The sequence below is a fragment of the Aythya fuligula genome, chromosome 1 (assembly GCF_009819795.1).
Source record: "Aythya fuligula isolate bAytFul2 chromosome 1, bAytFul2.pri, whole genome shotgun sequence".
Classification (NCBI taxonomy): Eukaryota; Metazoa; Chordata; class Aves; order Anseriformes; family Anatidae; genus Aythya; species Aythya fuligula.
This window is the reverse complement of record NC_045559.1, coordinates 103,506,276-103,525,082: the sequence shown is the minus strand read 5'-3', so window position 1 is coordinate 103,525,082 and position 18,807 is coordinate 103,506,276. Positions and strand designations below refer to the sequence as shown.

At 42.8% G+C, this 18,807-nt stretch overlaps 2 protein-coding genes across 2 annotated transcripts; one reads left to right on the top strand and one right to left on the bottom strand.

Moving 5' to 3' along the window:
* Window positions 1-351: 351 nt before the first annotated feature.
* MIS18A (MIS18 kinetochore protein A) lies at window positions 352-3,375 on the bottom strand. Its single transcript, XM_032195401.1, has 5 exons — window positions 3,141-3,375; window positions 2,976-3,042; window positions 2,694-2,816; window positions 1,779-1,872; window positions 352-1,191 (listed from the first exon to the last, which is right to left on the bottom strand). Exons 1-5 carry the CDS (start codon window positions 3,373-3,375, stop codon window positions 1,114-1,116), a joined length of 597 nt encoding a protein of 198 aa, XP_032051292.1. The 3' UTR covers window positions 352-1,113.
* A 502-nt stretch (window positions 3,376-3,877) lies between these two features.
* Window positions 3,878-17,441, top strand: MRAP (melanocortin 2 receptor accessory protein). The gene is made up of 3 exons (XM_032207403.1): window positions 3,878-4,175; window positions 9,256-9,355; window positions 17,183-17,441. Exons 1-3 carry the CDS (start codon window positions 4,070-4,072, stop codon window positions 17,295-17,297), a joined length of 321 nt encoding a protein of 106 aa, XP_032063294.1. The 5' UTR covers window positions 3,878-4,069; the 3' UTR covers window positions 17,298-17,441.
* The last annotated feature ends 1,366 nt before the right edge of the window (window positions 17,442-18,807 follow it).

Genomic DNA, 18,807 nt, shown 5'->3' with positions numbered 1-18,807 from the left:
AAGGATACTAATTTGATTGGAAAGATTAGTGCTTGTGACTTAACACCTATCATGAAATTGCTATAAAGTGGTTCAGTTACTTGAACATGAAAGGCTAAGAGAGACAATCAGAACAGGCCAAATAAAATGCTACTTCAAAACAAAATAGAGGAAAGTAGAAGATAGAGGGTAGGGTGTTAGAAATAAAGAAGCTTTCAGAAAATACTTACCAGTGGGAAGAAGAATACGAAATTCACTCCAGGCTTTTGGAGAAGACTTGAAAATTAGTAGTAAAGATCAGTTTTGGGTAATGGGGAAAAGAAAAACAAAATTATTCTTCCCTTAGACTGTTTTCATTTACTTTTCTTTTGTTTTATTGGTGAAAAAAAGTTACTGAACATGAACACCATATCAGAAACCCTAATGCCTAAATACACAGAAGAACAAAGTAAAAGCCAAAATATCTACATTGAAACAAAGTAATGACAACCCCTCTTAATTAGCACTGAATTCACTGCTCGAACACACACCAGCCTTGTTTGTTTTCCTTCCCTTGAAGCTGTCACACATGACCTTCAGTATTGAATGGAAAGCCATTTAATCAAATGCTCTTAAAGCCTTCTTTACAGTTATTTCATTTTAGCCTTGAGCTTGCAAAAAATGTTACTGGGCCATTTCTGTCTCTGAGCACAGGTCAAGCAAAGGTTTGAGAGACAAGAAAATAACATATATTGCTACTTCACCTGAAGTCAGAGGTGTTTTTTTTTTTAATCGGTTAGGAAAGATACAAACCCAGTTCAGCAGATACAGGTTTACAGTGAAATCAGGAGATAAATGCTTTGCTGTCAGAGGTAAAAATTTAAATAAATATTTACATATGAAACAAAAGTCTATACAAACAAACTCTTCCTGGGGCATTCTCTTTAACGGAGAAGGCACTCATCAGTGGTGAAGAACTGTTGCAGTAGAACAACGCTGACTACAGCAGCCACCTCTGTCTTTCATTTCTTTGCTCAGTTTTCACAGTGTTCCCACAGATTCCAAAGTATTAGAAGGACAAGTTTCACGCGTATCCTTCTCCAGCAGTTTGTTTAGATGCAGGAAGTTCTCTTCCAAAGATTATTGTGAAGAGAATCAGACATCGTGAAGAGATTCAATACTCGATTCAACAGCAGTCAGTCTTGCCTCCAGAGCCTTTAGTATGGTGTCTGCCTGTAAAGTAAACATGGAAAGATGCCTGGTTAGAAACAGAAATCAACAATACAAAAAACCATGCGTAGATGCCAGCATTCCATTTTCAGAGGCAATCTGATTATGCTGTGCTCCCAGCTATCCCCCAGCTGGGATCAGAACCTCTTTGTGTAGCAAAATACCACTCCTTACACAGGATCTCAATACAAAGTAAGAGCAAAAGCAGGAAGTCAGTTTAAACGCAAGACAATCCTATAGAAGAGACACGATTAAAAGCTAAATGAAAACGTGAAGGTTAGACCTGATGATCTTTCAAGGACCCAGGCTGGTCTATGAACTGCCAAAGTCAAGCTGTCTTTCTCATTACGGACAGATCTAAATCTAATCTAAAGCTGTATTTGATAAATAGAAAACGCTAATTAATGTGAAAACTAGAAACGAAGTTACTGAAAGCCTTAGATAACAAAATAGCACAAAGTGATAGCATACGTTAAAACCCACAGCGTTGACCTGGATGAAGTTATAGGTTGCTCTGCAGAAACAATTTAAGGATATTAGCATTTCACAGTGTTGATGTACACAAAGAATGATGCTAGGCTAAGTCTTACCCTTTCTAGTGCTTCTTCCAAGGCAGCTCGACTTTCCAGAGTTAGAGGTTCTTCATCAGTAGCAGCCTGCTTTTCTGAAGATCCTAAAATGTAACTGATACGCTACAGTTTAGATCATGCACTTTTCACTCTGAAGGCAGAAGAATGAGCTTAAGATTCATCCACCATTCTCGATGATTACAAGATTACAGTTAATACACTAGCACAGTAGAATGATTCCAGCAACAACAACAACAAAATTTAGTCATCTTGCAAACAAACTGTTTGGTGGAATGAAAACAGTTTTAAGTTCAAATAGTAATGCTCAGATAAAAGGTAAGAGTGTGGGGACTGAATTCTGGATGTAGTTATCGAGGAACAATTTAAGACCAGTTTCAAGTGCTACAAATCAGATAAAACCAACATAACAGCAGACCTTCATTTTCCAGACACTTTTTGACTGTAAAATAGTTACACGGGAGTATAAATTAAGCCCCTGTGCTTGTGTTCTCTGCTGATGACACACACCTCCAACGGTTTGGAGCCAGGCATATTGTGTATTACCTATGACTGCAGGTAGTCAACAGATTGCAGGTATTAGCTACGACTGCAAGGTCTTTTTCTGTTGTCTAGGGTAGAGCACGTATGTACTCACTTCTGAGAAAGTGAGAAGGAACCCTGCTGTGTTGTTTACAGGAATTTTCAGAGGTGGTATGCAGTTTCTAATACTGGTGACCCTGATACTTTCCTTTTCTAGGACTTGTCTAACATTACACAGATGGTGCAGCTACAACTTCAGCGCCACGACGCTAGCAGCAGTAACACAAGGTGCAGAAACAGCTCTCTCTATGCATGCTGAGAACGCTAACAGCAGCGTCCTTGAATATGACGCCCGGAGGGTGAGGTTTATCTTAGCGAGAAGAATCCTGCCTTTACCTTTCAATCGAGTCAATGTTGAAACAGAACAAATCCCTCTTGTAGTCCAGATGTTTCGGGGTGCACCTGTAGATGCTGCCGAGCGTCCTGGAGCAGCCGGAGCAGAACAACGTCTCAATCATGCTTTGAGAAAAAAAAAAAAAGAGCATGTAACATTTACACAGGAAGGAAAATAATGACAGAAAGCCACCTGTGCCCAACTTCATCCCAAACAGGGCTCATCCAGGGTGACTTGGGGCATTCAGGGCTTCTTCGCGCCCGCCCGCCGGCCCCGCGCCTCACCATCCGCACTCTCCGGGCCGCTTGGACAGCTTCTGCTCCTTGTCCACCGAGACGCTGGCGGAGGCACCTGCGGGGAGGCGGGGGGCGGGTAGAGCTGACCAACGGCCGCTAACGGCCGCTAACGGCCGCCAACGGCCGCTCCGAGGGGCCGCTCCGGGCACTCACTGCGCAGCACGACGCAGCCCGTCTCCTCGTCGTTGGTCACCCAGCTGAGCGTGTCGCCCACGGGCCGCTTGCAGCCGGCGCACAGGAACACCATGGGCATCAGGTCCTCGTCGCCCTCCGCCTGCCCTGCCGGCGGCGCCATCTGCGGCCGCCTCCCCCCCCCCGCCGCCCCCACGGCCGGGTCCCGGCCGCCGCCCGCCTCCAGCAGCGAGAGCGACGAGTCCAGCTCCGCCATGCCCGCCTTCGAACTGCCCGCGCCGGAACTGGCCGTGACGCGCTTCCGCCCGCCAGCCGGAGCCAATCCCCTCCTTAGAGGGGCGGGGACTCTGCGCGTAGGCACGCCTCATTTCCATAACCACGCCCATCCCGTTTTATGGCCACGCCCCTCGAGGGCACCTCCCCGTGGTGGCCCCGCCCCCTCCCCAGCCGCTGCCCGGGGGCAGCCCCAAAATGGCGGCAGGGGCTGTGGCTGTGAGGTGAGCCCCGTGTGGGGCGCGCCGGCCCCTGTGAGGGGCGCCTCGAATATTGCACCTAAGCACGCTGCTCACAGAAAGTCCCCCACACAACCTCTCCCCTGTAGCTCCCCAGGGTGCCTCGTTGGTTTCTCAGTCTCCACGACACCGTTGGCACGCGTCCATCCCATCGCCATGTCCCCGCCAGCCCCAGGCACGCTGAGGAACACCCTAACAGCCCTCCGGGGAGCCAGGGTCACGCCCGAAGGCGGCTGTCCCTCCTCTGTCATGCACCAACATTAATTTCTGCCAAGCACGGTCCGGCACCAAGGCAGTCCTTGAGCTGCGGGGTGATTTACACAGGCATCGCTTACGCAACCTCTTTCTGAGGGCGCTGAAGCACAATGAGGGACAAAAAAAAAAAAAAAAGTATTTGGTTGGAGTACTGAGCTGGTTTAAAATGCACTTCCTCCCGACATGGCCAACAGGACCAACTCGTCAGAGTACTTTTGGTCCTATGAGTATTACTGGGATTACATAGACCCGATCCCAGTGGATGGAAGGAAGCTGAAGGTTAATAAATGTAAGTAACGCTGACTGGCAGGTGCTGATCCAGCACAGCGGGCAAAATGTGGCAGAGCTTGTCGCACTGACTTGGTTTTGCTTCTTTGTAAGAGAGAGTTATGTGTACATGGTCTGCATGGACGGGTGTCTGCTCACCCAGCTGCCTTACCTGCGCTGTGCCCTAACAGCACTAACTGCTAGCAATGCCGCTCTTTGCTTTGCCTCACAGTGCTTCAAACTCTAAGGCTGCTGCTATTAACTCTTATTTAGAAGGACAGATATTTTTCTTAACCATTTGCTAAGTATAAACCTTACACTGTGCAAATCTGTAGTGTGGGGTGTGAGCTACCTGCTTGCTGCTCCCAGAAAAGTCAACTACATGAGCACAGGTTTTTTTGTAAGACTATCCTGTTTTGTCTTGGGATGTATGGCTTACATTACAACTGATAAATATTTAAAACCTTGGTAAAGGAAGATGTTTGTGTTTCCACTAGTCAGGAACAACAAGCTGAAAATATATTCTATTGTTTTTCCTCCCGTGATTTACTGCTACTGAATTGTAAGCAGTAATATACATTATCATCAAAACACTTGTTGCCATGAAAGCTGATTCTGCTGGGTTTAGGAGTTTATTTTCAAAGTGCCTAATGTGACATAATATTCTCTGAATTCAGCTGGGGACAGCTAATTCAATTTCACACTTGGTTTTGCACAATGGCATGTATTTTTGCTATTATTTAAGTCAATTTTTTTCTAATGTAACTGCATTGGTTTGGGTTTACTAAAATAAAATCAGTAGTGTCGTGAGGGATTAACTGAAATGGGTATAGCTGGATGGATTGATGAAGATCAGAGGCGACCATATAGGCATGTTTGAGCCGCTAAGGCTATGGGCAGCACTCTCCTGGGATTCCCATCAAGTCTCTCCCTGTGGTTGTATCCTTGTCTGAGTAATACAGCTGTGGGCTTTACTGGTCCCTATTCAGTTAGCTGAAGACAACTGCAACTAAATGGGTATGGGAGTCACTGCCTCTAGAAAAGCTTTTTTGCCTGCTCTGAGGAGCCTAGCATTTGTTGCCTCCAACTTTTGGTACCAAGAGCAACATACCTTAAATAAGGTGGCGTAAATACCCCCAGCCTTCTGTATATAAAACCCTGCTCCAGAATACTGTAGAGCAACATTTGGTGCTGCTGGGAATGGGCAGGTTATGAGCAGCTTTACACCACTTTTCTAATTCTCTTAATTTTAAAGTTATGGCAGATAATTGCCCCCAGGTTCCTCCAGGGAACCTCTGAAACACCAAGTTTAGCAGGCTGTAAGTCCCCTGTATGTGGCTGGACTAGCAGAATTCAGGAATCTCAACATTATTATTTTTTTTTTTTTCCTCCTCATTAATAGCATCTTTTTAACATTTGGAATCCCTGATATATCAGAGAGGTGGAGGTGGAGTTTGTGTTGCAGCATTTCCCTCCGTAGTCATTTGTAGGATATTACTCTTTACCCAGCTGCTTGTTTTCTTGAAACTTGTGGAAGTTTTGCTTCTGTGAGAAGACGCTCCCCCTCTGTTAAATTTTAATTGAAATGCATTGATAGTTTCACAGAGGAAATCACCACATACCTATTTGAGTGCTTGCGACTGATCTCATAAGCCTTATTTCAATTAAAAACAAAACAAAAGAACCAAACAGAGTAAACCTTTCTCTTACTGATTTTTTTCATTTGTTCTCTCACCCTGAAGACACAGAGAAGTCTGACACCTGTCAGGTCTTTTTGTATTCTGAGGAGGTGACTTATGTGACCAGACTGTGTGTTTACACATCCAGTCTGCTCCTTCAGCATCTTCAGCTCATTGACTGAATAACAAAGGAGTGGAGGCCTCCCAGATATAAAATTTCCTACAAGTTCCTACAGCTGGTGGTTGAATAATGGAGGAAGAACACTGTGAACGAAGACCTCTACTGACCAAAAAGCTGCAGGCAGAGATCGTGCCCTGTTAGGCACCAAAGAAATCGCCCTTAAGCTCAGCATTGAGAAACAAGTCTGCAGGAAACCAGGCTTCCGTATTTCAGCTGCCCATCTCCCAGGCAAAGAAGAGAAAGAAAGAGGAAATAGCAAGGTGTGGGATATACTATTTTTCCCCTCTGCAGGCTAATGTTAAGGCAATTGGTGTCCCCTGGGGCGGCTGCTTATGTAAGGTATTTCTAGGCAGCATGCCAAAACGGAGCTCTGCTCCGTGATTTGTGTCTTTAAAAAGCCCACGTTGGCTGTATCAATCTCTAAATTCCAAAAGTTGGGTTTGGTTTCCTGATAGGCAGGGAAGTTAAATTGATGGTTTGGGGGTTTTGTGCTTCTTATAAAAACAGACATTTTTCCATGTCAGCCGTCCAGGAGGAATGGACATACTGCGTCATCTTAGTACTTTTATTCTTCCTTCTCCAAATACCGCTGGGACAGCAAGCTATAATAATTTTGCAGCTGGTTAGTTTCTTCCTTGCTTTGAGGAAAAGGGCTAGTCAAGCAATGAAGATACTTTGTAGGTTTTCCCATCTTTACAAAATCTTTACGTTCATATATTTTCAAAAGCTGCTGTTGGGATTATCATCGTCATATGCTTGGAACTCTGTAAACAAACTAGATTCAGCAAATCCTTGCCTGTTGTGCTGAAGACAAAATGAGATAATTTCTCTTTAGATAGGGCCATAAACATTCCAAGTTTGGCAAAATGTGTGATATCTCCAATATTAAAATATCTACTGGATATTCCAGAGGGCCTCTGGTGATTGACTGCAATGGGACTTGAGCACTTGTTTAGGTGCATTGCAGAATCCACCCAAATAAATTACACGTTTGTCATAACCCTTGGGATGGAGTGATAACTCCCTAATTCAATCTTGCCCTATATATATATATATATATATATATAAAATTTATTTATTTATTTAATATAAAACAGAGACCTGAATCTCTGCACTTTCTTTCCTCTGTTATGTGGCCTGTCCCAGAAGCATGGTGAGAATGTGTTTGTCTCATGAAAATGAGCCTAAATCCAGCTATAAAGACTTGGTCTTGCTTTCTGTTAATAGCATTGTGTACTTCTATCCATTTTGTATAAAAATAATAAAAAGCTTAATTGGCCCATGAACTAATAGGATATTTAAAACAAATACACACCCATACAAACGGTGACTCTAAAAGTTAGCACTCGGAGAGCATTTTATAGATTGTTAAAATATGTTATCCCAGTTCAGAAAAATCCTAATTGCAAGGCTTTAAAAACAGTTGGGAAGTTTCTGTTTATCCCTCTTGAGTTCAAATTTCCCATGAGATCTGAAACAAATTCGATTAGCTTCAGTGAATTCCATGGATCATACTAAAACTTCTCTTAAAAGGTGAAACTCAAATAGCTGTGATATAGAGGGCTATAAATTCCAACTCTGCACTTCTGTCCGCTTGGCTTTGAGCACTTAAATACTGAGCTTTTCAAAATATTTCTAGATCATGAGCTTTTTGGTTTTGGTTTAGTCTTTTTAAACACAAGTCAATAATTTTCCCCTGAGGAGCTGAGACTGGCCAGTAGCACCCAGTCACTGAGTCCCTTCATTTTTGGAAGAGTAGGACAGAATATTGGCCCTCACATCCTAATTTACCTTCCTCTGAATTAAAGCTCAGTAAAACTTCATTTAAGAGGGGAAGAATGAAATAAGCCGATGCTCCAGAAGTCATTTTGCACATTCTCATTTCTCAGTATCCCAGCCAAAACTGAACTCTCTGATAAGAGTTCCGCTGGGTCAGCTCTAGTTTAAGGTTTAAAGGAGCTGGAATAACTCCCCCTAATCTCTTGGTGGCTCTGATGACAACACGTTCTGAACTTTTTCACAAAGAAACACCTAATCAAACATACTGGACCTGTTTCAAAGAACATGAATGTTTTTTGTCCTTTGAGATAGAAGATTTATTTTATCCTGGTCAATATTTGTCTCTGGAGTCAATGACCCTTCTTTTTCACCTCAGTCGAAGTGGGTAGCCAGTGATGAATTCAGGGCATTTCTCGGCTTGTGCCCAGCCCAACTCACAACCTTTCCAAGGCTTTAACTGGGAAGTTCACCACTGCACTGATCCCAGGAAGGAGCATGTTGAACCAGTGACCAAAGGTGCTACTGGGGCAGGAGCAGATTCATCCCATCTAATAGCAAGCCTATAACTGAGGCAGTAATTTCAGCAGCACTGCAGCCTTAATTCATTAAGGACCAGCTCCCAAAATTGCTTCTGAGACCCATTAGTGCTATTTTTTTCCTTTCACTAATTTAAAAAACAAACAAAATCAAATTTTCATCTGAATCAGAGATAACAGCAGTGGCAGGGCCTTAGGTTGGTTTAAACCAATTCTGAACACGTACTGCAGTGCTAGGAATCCACTTACTGGTTCCTTACAGAAATCAATCCTGGTAAAGTAGGCTTCATTTTGAACAATTTCATGATGATGACAGAAGTATTACAGCTGGGCAGGGGACAATCCACAGTCTCTTCCACTGGACTGTTGTGTTAGGAGGGTCACGAGTGCTTTTCAACATGCTTTCCTGTGTGAAAGTCCAGCATTTCCTAGTAGAAAATATTTTCAAAGCTAGAATTCCCTCCCTAAAAGCATCCTCTTAAGGGTCACGTGTAGTACCTTTTCACCTGAGGGCAGGATGTGGCTGTGCACTGAGCAGTAGCAGCTCAGTCTTGAGTACAGCACTGTGGTTTTGTAAAAGGAACTGTATTCCCTATGAACAGCCAAAATGGAAAAACATCCTAGGTACTCAGGATTACCTTTCAAAAGTATGCATAGTCCTAGTCACCATCACACTTACTCCATTTTTTCCAGCCTTTCCCCAGCCCTGGCCATATACTGTCACAATAAATTGCCAGGAGGCTCTTAAGACTTTTAGCAAATTGGCACTCACATTCCCCTCTCTCGGGGGCTTAATTAAGTTGAACTAGTTCCATGACACACATGATCATAAACTATACGCTATAAACTATACAGATCATAAACTATATTGCTGCATTTCGCATTTGCTGTGTTACCAGTAACAGAATTACTGTGTTGTGTTCACAGATTCTATTGTCATAGCCTTTTGGGTTGGACTTGCTGCCTTTGTGATGTTTCTTTTCCTTATTTTGCTGTATATGTCCCGCTCTGGATCAAGTCCAGTAAAGTAAGTACAATCAGAAGTGAAGTAAGTATAGCTAAGTGTGATCAAACTATCTGCATGAACCATTCATTCACTGCTTTGAATGATCCAGCAATTACATTCAACATTTATAATTGCACACCGAGATGACACTTGTGATGTTGTGATTTGGTTTGAGTGCCTCTCAACCCACTGCTAGTCACTGTTGGTATTAATCACCTGGATAAAAATAGGAATTCGTAACTGTTGGGGTTTGCTGATGAGAGAAAGATGGGGGAAGAGGAAAGCACAGGGACGGGCAGAGAGGCCTGGTCTACCTGGTGTGTTGGCAAACAACACACATTTTACTTATGCCAGTTATCAAGGCTGTGTATTATAAACGTGTCTGCTTTACACACAGAATGAGGGAGTACCCCACGTAAAGCACACCCAGGAAGGAAGTGGGAATAATGATGGTAAAGCAGGTGGACATGAGCTCCCAACGCAATCCTGTAAGACTTGATAAAGAGAAAATTTACCAGTGAGATCACAAAAGTAATAATCCTATATGTGGCATTGTTTAGACCATTCCAAGAATGCCGTACGTGTTTTAGAATGCACTCTTTAAAGGGGGTTTTAAAGAAATTGGGAAGAATTGGGGAAAAAAATGAGATCCAGAAAATACATCCTATGGTGAGAGAAATATACTCAAATCAATTAGTTACTCAAGGAGCAGCGGCTCAAGGATGCTGGTTATGAACTATCTGTTTCTATCTTTAGAACAGCTTTTAGTGCCCAAGAGCCCGATGAGAACAATCAAAGGGTAAAGTGTGGTCAAGTATTAAAATGCAATGGCTGGAAGCTGCTGCTGCTCAAGCTCGCCTGTTCCGCATGTTTTATCTGAGGGCAGTGATTCACTGGAACAATTTAGAGTGGTACATTAAGTTGGTTGTGAATAATTCTTTTTTTGCTTGATGACTTAATGTCTAAAAAACACACAGTTGTATTCATCCCAAAATTACTGTGAGGAGTCAATGGGCTAATGCTCTATGCCCTGTTGTGCAGAAGCGTCTTTCCTGCCTGAAATAAGTGAGTAGCTCACTCCCTAAATACTTTAAAGTTCTTGGAATTTAAATTAACTCTGTGAAAATACTGATGTATAGCTCTCTGAAGATCTAAGCTTATTTTATATTCTTTTCTTGTTTGGCAAATCCTGCCAATAGACAGACAGTGCTTTCCTTCCCAAAGGGGGCCCACATCTGAACTGCAGTCCTTCAGCATAGTAAGCCCTGGGTAAAACTACAAACACACTTAGTCAGAGGCAATATTAATCATTTGGAAGTGTAGTCGTGAAATGACTTGAAGCACCTGCCAACCACGAGCACGTAGCATTCACAATACCAGTCAGTTTAGGAGTGAAATAACATGGTTCAACTGGGTTTTCTCTTGGGCCAGAATCTCCTGGAATTAGCCTCAGGCCATTTCCCTGCAATTAATGCTTACATTCTGTTACTCTTACCTTGGTAACTTAATTGAAATTTCAGTAGAAGTACTATTCACCACTAGGGAGACAGAGATGGGTCAAAGCTAGTGAGCAGCCCCGTAAAGCATTATGATAATTTTCAAGCTCAGAGTGTGTGCAGTACATGTAGCTCTGTAGGAGGGCATCTAGATTTACAGGGAGATCCCAGATGGGCATGTTAGTGTCAGCCAGACTTTTTTACAGCTGGGCTTGACAAAACAAGGAAATATCCACCAGTGGCAGATAGGTGGAATAGCTAACCTGTTTTAGTAGAGTATTTCCACCCAAAGCCTCCGTGGCTGAAAAGAGACACCGAGTAAAACCCCCACTGGACAGGTCTGTCCCCAGTTCTCTAAAGGATTACAGACCCTGCCCTGTGAAGAACCAGGTAGGGGCTGCTCGGGTACCTGTAGGGGATGCAGACACAGTGCCCACGGATGTGCAGCACCCACGTGCTGAGTGGGAAGGTAGTTGTAACGCTGCCTGTCAACCTGAACTTTGTCTAAGGACAGGTTTCTGTTTGCAGCTTTCTACATTTGGTTTGCTTTGTTTGCTGCTGGGTTTTCTGGCAAACACGTTTTATGCAAACAGGGATGCATTTGCCCACTGCTCCTCCTAATCTGATCAGGACACAGAAAATTCAGCTCAGCAAATTAGGCAGAGGTTCAAGATTAGGTCACAAACAAGCAGAGGGAAGCAAGGGTGTAATATAGCAGTAAAAAAAAAAAAAAAAAAAGGAACACTAATAGTCTAATTTATTGGCACCCTAAGGCCTCTGGCATGCTCACAAAAGGTAACAGCAACAATAAAAAAGGCAACTTGCCCAAATAAACCACAAAGCAGGAGGCAAGCTAATAATACAAGAAACACATGGAAATGGACATAAAATTACACGGTAACAGAGGCCTGTTCCCATTAATCTGCTGTTACTGAAAAAAGTGGCAGAAGACTGTACGCATGAATATCTCGGTGTGTTTAGATTTTTTTTAGAAGTATCTTTTTAAAAATCACTTCTATGTTATGCTACTGAATTAAGTGCTGGGCTTACAAATATCTGTCTTCATCCCCAATATGTTCAGTCTCGCCCACTGAAAGCTGTTGTGACCAAGGAGGTTTTTGTGGAAGGCCTAGGAATCATTAATGGAAAGCAGTATTGGATGAGGTTTGCTTAGGGCTTTAAAGCATCCTGTCTTATCAGTTTTCTATGCTTAAAATATACTGGGAAAAAAAAAATAAAAATTAAACCCTCCAAATTTGCTCTTTTGGATTGAGTTCCATTTGTTTTCTAACCACCTGCTCCAATTAGTCTTCTCTTCATTTCAGCAATAAAACATAGTAAAAATTCTTCCTGTTAGCTTCCACCATCCTCCTCTTTCTTCTTCTTTTTCTGTAATCCATTCATTATCATTGGCATGACTATCAACTATATTCAGCACGGCTATCTCCTTACTCTTTTGCCATGATAATCGTGACACCTTCACCTAACAAATGTACATGTGCGTCACTGGTCAAGGCTGGGGAACTTTTACCTTCACAGTTTCTGTGTTCATCCGTCTCTCTGTCAAACCCAGGGGCACATAGGACGTTATGTTCTGTTTCAGCTTGCTCAATTGCTTGGTGAAACAAGCATGCTTTCACATCTGAACATTTATAGGAGCATATCTTCTTGCTTTCACTTGTCCCCAGTTGACCGTCAAGCAAACCCCTACTGCCATAGGTCAACTGTCTTTATCGTCAGCTGGATCTCTGTGGGGTCCCTGAGGATTACATTTTGGCATTGTACGACATGCAGTGATCATCTCTCTTCTACCACTGTGTACGCCGATGTCTTAATATGTTGGCAAGGCCATGACATCTGCCACAGGATAGTCTGCTGACTTTTAGCTGCATACCCATACAGAAAAGAAGTCAAAGTGTCTTCCGAAAGCCGTATGCAATGACTAGATCTACTTATTCCACAGCATAATCCTGAGATGCTGAGAGGTCCCAGACCCAACGCTGTGGTCTGATTGCACCACGCTCTTCTCCGCAACACAGAATGGTTTGGTGCCAAGTCCGATGAGCAAGCTCAAGGGAGGGGCGAGGGTTGATCCTTGCAAGACAGCTGCAAGAAAGAATCCATGTCCTAGTCCCTTTTGTCACTGTTATGCCATCCCTACAAAAAGAAAGAAAAAATGGTTTGGGACCAATTATTTCAAATCCATTAGCATGCCAAGGCAGTTACCACACTGTTGTAATCAAGAGCCAGCACTAACATTTACATAAACTGTATTTCTTACAATCCAAAATGATATATCCAAGTGATATATATATATATTTCTGTTCTTATGAATATTTAGTGATACAGAAAATAGGGTTAGTGGCTGGAAACATCTGACTGGAGGCTTGAACGTGATGCAGATAACACAACTTCCTTGTCCTCTCGGGGAAAACCTGTGTTCCCACTGCTGGCTGTGCATCCCTGACGGCCTGACTGAGGCTTCTGTGGACATCCAAAGTCTTCAGACAACCACTTGCCTCACAGACAGTGTAATAGGGGAGGAAAAAAATGAAGATCTGCATATCTGATCCCTTATCAACACTTCTTGCTGTCATGGTAGCCTCAGAAGGGGAATCTGCCAAGTGGCTCTGGACTCCTTGGCAGCATGAGCCTTGTGGACTCTTGCAGTAAGAAACCTGACTCAGTGTTTTGATATTTTTCCCCCTAACTAAGACCAACTTTTACCTGATATTGCTGAGGCATACAGTAACATAGCTTCGGGATCCCTCTTGCCAGACAGAGATGTGTGACTTGGCTTTAAAACGCTTGTTCTGCAGCCAGCTATTGTCTCAGTTTGCAGGTGAGGGCTTCCTTCACGGACAGACAGATACCACTGCTTTGGTGGACAGACTGTACAATGTCCGTGTGCTCTTTCAATTCTCTGCTCCATCCAGATCAATTGCAACAGCTGCTTCATTCCTGGAACTGGGGAACTAATTTGGATATTTGGCAGCTCAGGGATTTTGATCTGTAGGACAGAAAAAAAAAATAATCTGTGGTAATATCCTAGATCTCATATGAGGGCAGATAATTTTCCTTTTTTTTTTATTTATATATATATCTTCAAGATTGAAATATGCGTTAGTGAACAACATACCCACTGTGTCTCTCTTACAATAACAAAAAGTACCTATTCCTGTACACAATGGCAGTCAATCTGATACTCAGGGTGCCAGATTATATTCCTCCTGCTGACAATAAGAAGTGTCATAGCTCTACTTGGCCATGCCACCTTGTCTTTGGGGAGACGAAGTTCTTAATAATACCATAGTAAGAAAATCATCATGAGAGGTACTTCTCTGATAAAGCAGGTCATGCTCTGCTCCTGTTCTCTGCTTTCTTCAGCCCTCTCTCTCCTGTATTTAGGACAGATAAATTCTTAAAGCTGGCTTCCCATATGCAGTGTTCCTGGGGATCTATCCCAAATTTTCCCTGGTACAGTTTCTCAAACAGCAGATAATAAGTTTTCCTCAAGGCTCTGGTTTCAAGGGATGAAGCTGTCTTTCACACCTCCATCGTTAGGAGAATTTTCTCTTTTCATGTTGACAGACCCAGATCCTTTTCATGTGAGAAGTTGTCAGACCCAGAGGAGCACAGGCTGTTAAAATGGTTAGCTGTGAACTGTCAAAGCTGGTTACAGGACTTCAGTCATCAGAACTCAAATTACAGGGTCTTCACAGAACAGCATTCCCGCTGCTGCCATCAAAGGCTGACCACCTGGAGCACGCTCCATACCTCTTGGCAGGCATCTTGGCTCTGTCTGATGTGACACTGGTACAGTGGTGCTGAGGTTGCTCAGGGAGAACTAATCTCCAAGTGAAAAATAAGTCTGGGGTTTTGGTTAGCACCAGCCAGAGTCTGCATGTGCGTGTGAACTCACAGACAGGAAGAGAGATTGCTTACGAGTGATCAGGGTCCTTCCAAAAACCACATGCATGATCACTGCAGATAGACCAAACTATACTAAATATATGAAAATTTAGAATTATAGTATAATCTACTACAGGTTTTCAAAGATCAAGTCTGTCTCTGGAAGTCCATAAATACAGAATATTGACTCTACATTTTTTTCCTTACTATCTCTAGCTTTTCTGTGCTGTCACAATTTATTGTTTTTAAGGAGAGCCATTTTTGAAAAACCTGCAGTTCTCAATGAAGATTATTATTGCCAGGATTGAGGCTTTAAAATTAATTTTGTTTGAATAGGTCCATCTTACCTGGCTGTCCAGTCTGTACTATGACTCTTTGCTCTTCATTGTATTGTTGTATCTTGATGTGCAGCTTTCTTTCAGAGTGATTTTACACGTGCTTCCAGATCACTGATGAAAATGCCGAGATGCACCAGGTGCCTATGGAGCCCAGCCTGGAACATCCACAGCCAGTGATCATTCTCCAGTTACTCTTTGAGAAGACTAGCTCACTTAACACCTGTTTAACGGGTTTGAGGCATACTTCTTTTTAAAGAAATCAATACAGAATATTACTTCAAATGCCTTGCTGCAGTTCAGATAGCTCACATACATGCAACTAACTTTATCTTCCAAATGGGATTCCCCTAAAGAAATGAAATCAGCCATGTTTCACTATCCTTATCTTTCTATAAAACCACACTGTTGGGAATTACTTTTTTTGTCCCTTGGAATACTTGTTCAGTTGTACCTTATCTTAGTTTTAATTCCATGATTTTTTCATTTTGCCTGGGGCTGAGGTCAGTTACATTGGCTTGTAGTGACCTGGCTTGACCAGTTCACTCCCTTTGGGTACTGGGACACCAGGGCCCTTCCATCACATTTCATCTCATCACATTTCTTCACTGTTCCAAGGGTGGTTAAAGATTAACAAGAGCCAGCCAGAGCTCTCCTCAGACAGTTTGCAGATCTCTGGGAGGCAAGTTCTCCCGCTGATTTAAGAATATGGATAGCTAGCTGATGATGTTCAGCTGCTTAATGGACTGGAAAGAAAGCATCCCACTTTGGTAAGAGTATTTTTGTCTTGCTTCTGTCAAACAGAGAGAAGAGAGATCTCTTGAATATGCCTGCATCACATCAAAGCAAACTCCAAGTCCACCTGCCTCCATCCCATGGTGGGCGTATTACTGAGACTTTGGGGTTTTGTTTTATTTATTTTTGTAATTACCGTTAAGCAAGATCCCTGCTGAATTAGTTTTGTCAGGAACAGATATTTGAAGCTTTCATAAGTAATTAATATAAATTCGAAGTTACAAAGTTTATATTTTCCTTCCTCAATATTATTCAAAATAATTATTTCCCATACAATTATTTTCCCAATTTTGTTACTTCTGTGTAACCACTGAAACAAACGTAGCTTTTAGTCAAAGATCCCCTCTTTTTTTTTGTCTTTTAATCTGTGGCACCAGGACATTAATAAGACTTTTCAAAAAAATTTCCATTTTCACTTATACTTTTGGGTTACATTTTTCTTCCCAATGTAATTTTCCTCCTCACCTTTGAAGCCCTAAGAATGTAGTACTAGTTGGGATCATCTTGTGTTTAGCCATACAGAATGAAATTTACTGCTTTTAGCCCAAAGCTATCTGCCATTTATTTTTTAAGGGCGATGTTTGGGAAGCTGCTGGGAAGAGGAGACAGGGTATGCTCAGCTGTTCTCATATCATCATCCCCTACACCCCACCACTAACTTGATTTTTCTGGCAGAACCATAAATCTTTGCCATGTTATTTGTACGCTGAAAATTTCATGCTACCCTTGTCCTACCTTCTTTTCCTTGCTCAGATCCCCACCCCTCCTTAAACTGCCTTTTCCCAGTGCTAGTGCCAGGGAACCTCTCCCAGACATCACACATCCCTCTTGCTGTTGCCCCCAGTGTAAGTGGCTCTGTTTCTTGTACTCTCACTCGATTTACACATCACTCCTAACCCCCTTCCCTTCCAGGACCAGCTGTGAGAGGTCCCTTCACTCTTGCTACAGAACAAGTCACAGCAAAGTTTCTGGTTTCCTCTTTAAAAATCCAGCTAAAGAACTGGATCAAGGGCTTAAGGGCTGGACTGAAGGTCCAATGTTGAGTGAGGGAGTTCACCAAATGTGACTCACAGCTCACCATTTTGCTGTTGGTCACACTCTATTTGCAGGTAAGGACATAATTCTGATGGTGGATAAAGAGGGCTGAAGTCCAGAAGCAACTCACATGCTGGATTCAATGTCTTTTGAGTTGGGAGAACCATCATCTTTATTTTTAAAACATTAATAATGTACTTGCTTATGAAATTGCTGCTATCTTCCAAACTGTGTTCCCTGATAACAGTATATTTTTTTTTCTTTCCACATTACAGACAGGTGATTGTAGGGAACCAGGTAGAAGAAAGCAGTTCCAACAGTGAACAGCCTCACTGCGATGACCTCAGCAGCCCATACACGGATGAGGTTGCTCCTGGAACACCTAACTAACTCCCTCTCAGATGAAATTGGCATTCATGGAAGTACCTCAGTCTGAAATAAAACTGGAACGGGTTAAACAAAAACAGCTGGACAGTTCTCCTGACTCTAGAGAAGATTATATCCTTAGGCTGCAGCTGGATTAGTTCAGGAAAATAAGAAAAAAAAAAAAAAAGAAAAAAGATGTCTTTCAACAAAGACTGAAACTGATGCCTAAAAGGAAGCACTAACCACTGTATTGGAGCACTGTTGCTGCAGTTGCCTGATTAGAAGAGCATTTTAGATTCTGATGACTGCAAAATCTCTCTCACTTAAGTAAAGATTCAAAATCATCTTTCAATTACGAGGTGCAATGGGTGTGCTGCCTGCTGCGTGATTCTCATTAACACCCATTTGGCTGAGAGCAGATTTGCTCCTCCAGCAGAAAGCACGTAGCAGTTACACCCCATGTCCTGCAAAGAGTTCTGCTTTGCTTACCTGAGCGCACGCAGAGCCCTCTTATCCTCAGGGGTGTCTCTGCAGCATCAGTCTTCACTCGGTTTTCTTGCTGTGAAAGAAACCACCAACAAATTGATCAGGCAGCACAACATTGTTTATAGCCACAGTGACACAAGTCATCTATTTCTGGCTCTGTCCTCAGCTCGCAGTCTCATCAATTGCATCTTAGAGACATCTCCACTTGGCCAGCCTCTGAAAAATAAGCAGTAACGTCAAGTGCAACATCAACAATAAAACTTTGCTTATGGAAGGGTTACATCTTGCTCTACTGTCTTAAAGCTCAGCAGTTCCCTCAAGGATAGAATATGCTTTGTATTTATTTTCCTATTGCAAAATTATATATATTTGGGTTAGATGAAAATTATTAAAACACTGGTTAGCTAGAACAGCCTTTAAAAAGCTATTGGCAGCATTCATTATCTCAAGTGGTTGTGTCTTCCTGAATAAACTCATTAGCTTTAGCAGTTGCCCAGAAATAGTTTTGCTGCTAATAGCCAGTCCCCTTTTGCTTTCTCTTGGAATGGCAGGTGACAAAGAAACTGAACAGTCTCGAAATGGTATCTTAGGGCTACAGCAAGCACGGTGCCGCGATTGCAGAGTCGGGCTGTGGAAGGCAGCAAGGGCTGGAGTGGGTAAAAGACCCCACAGCGAGCTGCTGGGCTGAGGACCGCACACAATTCATTCAAAACCTGAGGAAAAACTTAGAAATTTCACCTCGCCAAGCAGGCAGCCACAACTCCTCCAGTGAAGCACTGCCAGAGCGGCCGCATGCTGCGCAGGGAGCGCGGGCTGCAATGTTAGCAGGGAGCGGGTGGGCTGGGCTGTGGTAAAAAAAGCCTCAAATGCAAGAGACAGACCAAACCACCAGGCATGTATTTGTGCTGAGTGTTGTTTTCCTTAAAAAAAAAAAAAAAAAAAAAAAAAACCACAAATTTTTTAAATCTCTGAGGTAAACACTTCTGCAGTTTACTTTTTGAGCAAACCAACTACTACTTTGGTTAGGCGTGGAATCCTATCAAGGCCT